Consider the following 9,459-nt stretch of genomic DNA (forward strand, 5'->3'; position numbering starts at 1 on the left):
TTGACGCAATTTATGTTGACAACACAAAACATATTCTTGGATATAAATAGGTTGCGTGACTCGTTTAAACAAAAGCATGATAAGTCAATGATCTGTCACAACCGAACTTATTAGTGACATAGGAAATGGGAAATTGTGACGCGATAAAATTAAGGAACCACACAATTCCCTCCACTCCCAACAAATAGAAACCAATAGTTGAACAAAGCAAGGATCAAGTTGAGGAACCAAAATCCACACTAATAAAAGATGAGGTTTTTGATAAGACGCTTGAAAAGGGGGAAACACTTGAGAAATTCATTGATAAAGATTCACACTTTCGGAGAATAAAAAATTAAATCATCAATGAACCGAACCCTCATCTACCGGATAACATCAAACCAATGTATATGTTAAATAAGAAGAAGCCAAAAAGATAAATGGAGGTAGGGCAGTTTACGAAGTTCATGGAGATACTCACCGTTTTACAAGTCAATATTCCATTTTGTGATGCTTTGGAACAAATGTCAGTGTATGCTAAATTCATGAAAGAACTCTTGAACGGTAAATGCAAATGCAAAGATGATGGAAATGTAGCGCTAGCAGAGGAATGTAGTGCTATCATTCAATGCAAGCTACCACCTAAATTAACTGATCCAAGTAGGTTTACAATCCATTGCTTTATAGGTTCATTAAAAATTGGCCAAACACTTTTTTATTTAGGAGCTAACATAAATTTTATGTCATTTTCTATGATGAGGAAATTGGATTGTGGGGAGCCAGAACCTACGAAAATGAATCTAACGCATGCCAAAAGATCTGCCACTTATCCTTATGAAGTTCTAGAGGACGTATTGGTGAAGGTTGATGATTTACTATTTCCTGCGAATTCTGTCATTCTGGATATGTCGGAAGATGCCGAAACACCATTATTATTGGGGAGGCCTTTCCTTGCTACAACAGAGCTTTGATTGATGTAGAAAGAGGAGAATCAATTCCCCGATTTAATAAAGAACATGTAATACTTAACAAGATTTACAATGTTACCAAATTGATTTGATTGATGAGTTGATAGAAAATGTTTCGAAGGACAAAAATCTTACATCTCCAATGGAGAAAGTATTAGTATAATCTATTGAGGAAACGTGAAAAAATGATTATGATGTTGAGGTAAATAGGTGGTTCTACAATTGCACGCGGGGCATCCAAATCGTGAGTGTAACACCTCAAAATTTGCCCTCCTCTCTTGGGACTAGCTTAACATATTGCATATCATTCTTAGGTCATTAGGCATTGCATATTGAATATCATGTGGTAACATTGTGCAAGGCATCCTCCTAGATCTTGGTCAGAAGATAAAAGGTTGATATATGCAAGCTGAGGGTTTTCATTGAATTGATCATTAATCATCTGAGGATGTGTGGTACAAGTTAGGGTTTCTTGGTTGTCAAGGAGATTGAGCTTGATCTTGGGTGCAATGATACATCATCATCATCATGGTCTTGTTATCATCCAAGAGATTCAAGAGATTGATCAGATACCTTAGGATTAGGGTTTTGACCACTGGTCAACCCTAATCAGTTGAATCATCTGCATTGGGCCAGTCAGGGCTTGGCAAGGAGATGGGGTCTATAATGGATATGGGGATCATTTCATAATTGTATTGAGATTATGGAAGCTAAGGTTTCATCATTGAGCCATTTCAACAGGAGTTTGAGGCTCAGCTTGATCAATGCACAACCAAATTCATCTATCAATCAGAAAAGTCAACTGTGGTCAACTGTGCCAGAATTGATGGATTTGGAGGTGGGAGAGGGTTGGATACACTTCATTCATGTTGAAACAAGTTTCATTTGACATTTCAAAGATCAAGAATGAAGAAAATAAAGTCAGGAGAAAAGTTTCCAAAAAATGGAAAGTGACTTGTAATTGAAAGTTTCCAAAAATGGAAAGTTTTTCATCTCAAAATTACATGTCCAAAAATGCTTCAAATGAAATTGTGTTCAACATGAAAGTTGTAGATCTTGCTCTCACCTTTCCAAAAAGTCCAAGAACTTGAATTTCTCATGTATGGTTGGCAAGTTGTGATCAAATCATTTTCCAAAAATGCCTAAATTCAAAGTGGCATAACTTTCACATGGAATGGCCAAATTGGGTGATCTTTTTTTGAGCAAACCCCATTTCACATGTACTTTCATGATGCATGGTCACATTTCATCAAAAATGATCATGGCAAAAGGTCATTTTTCAAGTGATCACTTTGAAAATTGGTGGGAAAAATGGTGAAATTTCAAATTACATGGATTTTGCACACAAAGCCTATTCCAACACATTCCAAATGGTCAAAGTGACTTGCTTGAACTGTCATTGCACTGTTACATTGACTGGTTTTGCAAAAGGACATTTTGGCATTTTCACTAAAAACTCATTTTCACTAATTCATTTTGATTTTGCTAATTGAGATTAAGAAATGGATTAAGCATTGGTATAAAGTGTTAATTGTAACAGAATTGATAATCACACTTCACATTTCTCAAGATCTAACATAATTTCCCTCCAATTCTCTCCAAATTCTCTAAAACGTTTTTGACATTTTTCATCAATTCTCATCAAATTCTTCATCAATTGCACTGGTTATTGTTGGATCTATCTTCTACAAGGCTTTGTGAGGAACTGTTGATCAAAACATTGGCAAGAACATGGAGGATTTGCAACTGTTGAAAGCAAGCTCTACCATGGCAAATTGAAGGTTCTGGCATTTGAAGCATCATTGAGCTAAGCTAATCATTCCATTCACTTTCTACATCAAGAATCTTCATCTGTTTTTGCCTTTTGGACGTGGAAACTCACAAATCAACATCTGCCATCATCAAGAGGTAAAAACTCGATCTCAACCATTGCTTGAATTGTCATATGGTTCTTATAGATCTTTCAATGTAGAATAGCATGCTGCTTGTGGTTTTGATTTTGGTTGAGAATCGAGAGAGAAATCTGAGATTTAGGTTTGGATGTGCAAACTAGTTCTGTTCGATTTGCTTAGCATAGTTAGAATTAGATTAAACTAAATCCATATCCATGATGTACGTGATTTGCTGGTGATTTTGATATATGATTTGTGCACTTTGGTTGAGAATTCATGCATGTCGATTTCTGGAATTGTTGCTGTTGATGGACGATGAAGACGCGTCCAGATTTTCGTGTTTGATCTGAATTTCTCCATGCCGTTTTTGAAAACTTGTTTCCCGCTTCCTCCAACCAATCGCGTGCTGCCAACGAATAAATGAGAGCGCAGCGTTTTGGTGTTGTTGTTTAGTATTTACGAACTGCCATTTTCAGCATTAATTCATTTCATTATTTCTTTTTCTTTTTTCAATTCCATTTCATTTTTGATCCATGATTTAGAAAAATCATAAGTGATTCATTTCTTGTCCAAATTTTGTGAGGTTTTTTGAATTATTCTCCTTGTGATGTGTAGTTTTTTATGGTGATTTTTAATATTTTTGTGCACGTGTGAAAAAATAAAATGCCTAGGGTTTGATTGAATGTGTTCATTTTGTATATGCTTTGCCATTTCACTCATAAAATGATGATGCTTCCATAGAAATTGATGAAATTTTTTGTGCATGTTCTGGACTCTTTGCTAGTGATTTTGATATGTGGTTTGCAATTTTTGGATACCTGGTTGATGAGATATGAATTTTTGATTAGAGGTGTGACAATTTGTGTCACACCATGCTTGGTGAACTTCACGATTTTATTTGCCATGCTTGTGGACATTGGATTGGGCTAAATTTTTGCATGATTGAGCATAAGGATGTTGAGATTACATGAGAAGTTTTCTGGATTTATTGATGGCATTTCCTATTTGATTGGGATTTTATCTTCTGTTTGGTCATTTGTTGATTTTTTGTGACACATGTTTGTATTTGCTTTGTGAAATTCTGGTCATTAATTGGATGGATGTGAAATTTGACATGTGAATTCTAGACACATTATAGGTCATTGTGGTTTTGATCCCATTCATTTATCATGTTTTGTCACTGTTTTATGATTAATGGAAGTTGATGATTGTTTTGATGCCTTGTGTTGGCTTGCTTGAACTTGTCTGGACTTAGTGAATTTAATTTCCATACTTCCTCTGGTCCAAATAGCATGAAATTTGATATGATGCTCATTGAATGTGTTCTGTTTAGGTTGGAATTTTTGTGGAATTTATTGAGCTGTTTTGATATTGATTTGATTGTGATCATTCTGTTTGGTCTTTTGAGGTTGCAAATGGCATGCTTTGTGATATTTTGTTTATGAAATGATGATAATGAATGATATGAGCATGGGGACAATGGTATTTGTTTCTAATTTGTTTGATTGTGATTTTGATTAATTTTCACTTGCTGTTTTGGATTTTTTATCTCCTTTTGGCCCTAGGCTTGTCCTAGTGGTCTTGTTTCTCACTTTTGAGGTGTGTTTCAGGTTGAGATGCAAATGCTTTAAGGAGAAAAATGCAAGTTGATTAAATTGAGTTTGGTTGCTTGTTGTGAACTAACTTGTGTGTTTTGTAGGATGCTTGGCTCACTTGCTTTGAGCTTGTGCTTGGCTCACTTGAGTTGATTGTGCTTTGCACATTGCATTGTCTGATTATACATTGTCTGTTGATTCTTAACTTGTCTGTTTTGACTGTGTGATTGGTATACTGACTGTGCTTGATTGATTCCAGGTACCATAGTCGCTTTAGTTCTTTAAGAACTTGCTGTGCTGCTGCTTGGTTGTATAAACCAGTTGAGGTAGACTCTCTTGTCTCCATGTAGTCTGGAAGACCTGGCTTGTTATTTAGCCAGGCAACTGTCTGAAGTCCTCCTTAAGAGGCGATGTTTGTGATTGTTTACTTTTGTCCCCAAGCAGGTAAAGACCTTGATTAAGGCAATTGGCGGAACCCAAGGGATGTGCAATCCATCCCCCGCTATTCTGTTGAGTCGTCCCTCTGCTCACACCACTGTGTTGATGCATTGGGACATTAACCCAAGATCTTGTACATTTGTACAGTCGAGTCTGAGTCTTGAGTGTAGAAGGGTTCCTCCATTCTGAACCCACACTCCTTTGTCTGAAGCTCTCCCTGGCCAGGGATAAGAGCTGTGAAGTCTCATCTTCACTCACCTTTCATCTGCTTCACCCTGACTCTCAATGTCAGGGTTAAGAGCGAACACTACCCTGTACAGTTGACTTGCCTTGGCAGTCTAACCCCTTTGTTTGAGCCTCACTTGACTGGATATAGTGTGTGCTATTTGAAATGTTTGCTTTATTTTGATTGAGCATGTGTGTTTTGCTTTTCCTGGTTAGGATTAGCTTGCTGTTGAGCAAGTTAGGATAGAAACCATAACATAGGGCAATGATGCATGATAACACTAGGCTCGAGTACAGCTCCCTAGTAGTGTGTCTCCCTTTGTATCTGGTTAGGTGAGAATTTCTTTCCCGTTCAGGGGAACTACGTCGCCCTGATCCTCATACCAGATGAGGTACGTAGGCAGGAGACCGTGCGAGATCTCTCTGGGCACCCTTTTCTTTTTTCGAATGTGTTGTGCTGGACAGCTATCAGGCTCGAGTTCCCGACTCCCTGTTAGTCTGTGTGTTCACCCTTCTTGGTGTTTGCTTGACAGTTGCTAGGCTCGAGTTCCCAACTCCTTAGCGACTTGTTGTTTGTTTCTTCTTGTGTGTCAGGATATGGATGTAAGCCCAGCGATTGGCTGTCCGTATCCTGAGTGTGTTTGTTTGGTTCGGAAGCCGATGTAAGTCCAGCGATTGGCGTTCGGGTTCCATGTTTGCCTGTGTTTGTGTGTGTCTTGTTTCGGCGTGCGTGAGCCGAACTACGACAGCTCTGATTCTCGTTCCAGACGAGATACGTAGACATAGGATGCGATATCCTAGCGAGCCCTCTCCCCTCTTCTTCCACCTGTGTTGTTTCAGTGTGTGTGTGTGTGTGTGTGATGTCTGTTTGTTTTAGCAACCTTTTTCTATCTTTTGAGCGTGGATCCCGTCGAGTACGACGGACGTGAGGGGTGCTAATACCTTCCCCTTGCGTAACCGACTCCCGATCCCATCTCTTTGGTCGCGAGACCATGCTTTTCCCAGGTTTACTCTGAGCGTTTCCTTTCCCTCTTTTGGGATAAATAACGCACGGTGGCGGCTCTGTGTTGTTTTTGTTTCAGCCCGTCGGTTGTTTTTCGCGGATGCGACAGTGAGAAGAAACCAACAGAACCATAACTAAAAGAACTCCTGGAGCATCTGAAATATGTTTTTCTAAGTTCAGGAAATAGGCATCCCGTAATTATTAGTAGTACCCTATCAAAAATTGAAGAAGAAAAGTTGATACTAGTCTTAAAAGAAAACAATGGAGCATTGGGGTGGAATGTAGCATATTTGAAGGGATTTAGTCCAGCATATTACATGCATAAAATAAAACTGCAGGAAGAATTCAAACCGGTGGTTCAACATCAACGACGTTTAAATCTAACCATGAAAGAAATGGTAAGAAAAGAAGTTCTTAAGTTATTTGAAGCATGTATGATGTATCCTATTTCTGATAGTTCATGGGTAAGTCCAGTGCATGTAGTTCCATAAAAGGGTGGAACCACTGTTATTTGTAATGAAAAAATGAATTAATCCCAACCCGTACTATTACAAGATGAAGAATGTGTATTGACTATAGCATGTTAAATCTAGCTACACGAAAGGATCATTTTACATTGTCGTTTATGGATCAAATGCTAGAGAGATTAGTTGGACAAGCTTACTTATTTTTTCTAGATGGATATTCAGGGTATAACCAAATCGTTGTAGATCCTGATGACCAAGAAAAAACCGCATTCACATGTCCATTCCGAGTTTTTGCATATACGAGGATGCATTTTGGACTATGTAATGCGCCAACAACATTTCAAAGGTGCATGCTTTCTATTTTATCTGACATGGTTGAAAACTCAATAGAGGTATTTATGAATGATTTTTCTGTTTTTGGTAAATCTTTTGATTGTTTCTTGATCGATTAAATGATGCCCTTAAGGGATGCACTAAGACAAACCTGGTCTTGAATTGGGAAAAATGTCATTTTATGGTAACTAAAGGCAATGTGCTCGGACACAAAATACATGCTAAAGACATTGAGGTCGATCACGAAAGAATGAAGGTGAGAGAAAAATTTCCACCATCGATAAATGTTAAAGAAGTGAGAAGTTTTCTAGGTCATATTTTATTTTATAAAAGGTTCATTAAGGATTTCTCAAAAATTTCAAAACCCTTGTGTAACTTGCTGATCAAAGAAAATGAATTCAACTTTGATAAAGAGTGCCTTAACTCTTTTTCTGTCATAAAAAATAAATTGACAACCGCCCCTGTAATTGTATCTCCTAATTGGAAGCTACCTTTTGAAATTATGTGTGATGCAAGTGATTATACAGTTGGCGTAGTGCTTGGCTAAAGACACGCATAATTGTTTCATGCAGTTTACTATGCTAGCAAGATTTTAAATGATAATAAGGTTAATTAAACCACCACTGAAAAAGAATTGTTATCTGTAGTATTTGAATTGGAAAATTTTTGCCCTTATTTAATTGGTTCCAAAGTTATTGTTTTTACAGATCATGCATATTTGAAGTACTTATTCAACAAGAGTGACTCCAACCCAAGATTGCTAAGACAGGTGTTGTTGTTACAAGAATTCGATTTGGAAATCAAAGACAAGAAAAGAGTAGAAATGTGGGGGAGGAACACCTTTCAAAGTTACAAAATGCCGAAGTAACCAAAAATAGGCAAGATATCACAGAAATCTTTCCGGATGAGCAACTGATGGTGACAAGTAAAAGACATTAGTTTGCAGATATGACAAATTACAGAGCGACGAATGCAGTACCAGAAGAATATACTTGACAACAAAGGGAACACTTTTATATAAAAGCAAATTTTTATCTATGGATGATCCATATTTGTTCAAGAGAAGTCCTAACGGTTTACTTCATAGGTGTGTTGTAGGTAGAGAAGCAGATAACATTATATGGCATTATCATAGCTCCGCATATTGGGGACATCATAATGGAGAGAGGACGACAACAAAAATACTACAAAGTGGGTTTTGGTGGCCTACCCTATTTAATGACTGTAAGTTATATGTCTTTACATGCCTTGAATGTAACAAAACAGGTAATATCTCAAAACGGGATGAAATGTGTTTGAATATTATGCTTGAAGTAGAACCATTCGATTGTTGGGGAATTGATTTCATGGGTCTATTTCCCCAATTGAATACGTACCTTTATATTTTTGTATGCGTTGATTATGTCACTAAATGGGTGGAAGCCATTGCTTGTAGCGCTAATGATGACATAACTGTTATTAATATTTTGAAAAAGAATATTTTTGGCAGGTTAGGTGTACCCGGGATACTAATAAATGATGGGGGACATATTTTTGCAATAGGTATTTGGAAAGTGTTGCAGAAATAAAATGTTAAACATAAGGTGTCCACGCCATATCATCCACAAACATGTGATCAAGTAGAAGCATCAAACAGACAATTAAAGCAAATCCTGGAGAAAACTGTGGCTACATCGAGGAAGGATTGGTTAACAAAATTGGATGACACCCTATGGGAATACAAAACAGCGTTCAAAATGCATTTGAGTTTTTTCTTCGTATCAACTAGTGTATGGAAAAGCATGTCACCTTCCGATCGAATTGGAGCATAAGGCATATTCGGCAGTGAAGTTCCTAAACTTTGATGAAAAATTGGCTGGTCAAAAGAGATTATTGAAGTTGGATGAATTGGAGGAGATGCGGCTGTCTGCGTATGAAAATGTGTTGATTGATAAGGAAAGGATAAAACGACACCATGACAAGAAACTTGTACAACGAAACTTTCAAGTGGGCCAACAAGTATTACTGTTTAATTCACAGTTGAGATTATTTCTCAGAAATTTGAAGTCCAAGTGGCCAGGATCATTTGTGGTTACCGAGGTTTATCAAAGCGGTACGGTTTAAATTTAAGATCCTGGTGACATGAGAAAATTTAAAGTGAATGACCAACAACTTAAGCATTATTATGGAGGAGAGATTCTAAGTGGAAATGGCTCCCCAATATTATCAGACCCCTGATTTCGAGCGTCAAGCTATTGACATAAAAGAAGCACTGGATGAGAGGTGTCATACCCCAATTTTGAACCTGAATCATTGAATTAATACATACATCATGACATTTGCATCATCTGCATATTATAACATATATTTCATGTCGTGTAATGCTCAAAATGTCAATCAATTTTTTTCTGTCCCCACATTTTCGATTGAATGTTTCTTTATTTTCTAGTTTATGGTTAGGTGATGAAAGCAATAAAGTGAAAAAAGCAAAGAACACAAAAAATTATACTAGTTCCTCTCACAATCCGAAAGTATGTTTAGTCCCATTACACATTGTAAGAGATTTCAATATTGTTAGAA

The 9,459-nt window shown here is 37.2% G+C and overlaps 1 protein-coding gene across 1 annotated transcript; it reads left to right on the forward strand.

The window, feature by feature from the left end:
• The first annotated feature begins 419 nt into the window (after positions 1 to 419).
• On the forward strand, positions 420 to 950 carry LOC127101782 (uncharacterized). Its single transcript, XM_051039225.1, has one exon. It carries the CDS (start codon positions 420 to 422, stop codon positions 948 to 950), a length of 531 nt encoding a protein of 176 aa, XP_050895182.1.
• Positions 951 to 9,459: the final 8,509 nt, after the last annotated feature.

Source organism: Lathyrus oleraceus, chromosome 7, assembly GCF_024323335.1.
Source record: "Lathyrus oleraceus cultivar Zhongwan6 chromosome 7, CAAS_Psat_ZW6_1.0, whole genome shotgun sequence".
Taxonomy (NCBI): Eukaryota; Viridiplantae; Streptophyta; class Magnoliopsida; order Fabales; family Fabaceae; genus Lathyrus; species Lathyrus oleraceus.

Coding starts and splice junctions, on each gene's coding strand:
- LOC127101782 (XM_051039225.1), top strand. CDS start 420: ATGGAGGTAGGGCAGTTTACGAAGTTCATGGAGATACTCACCGTTTTA.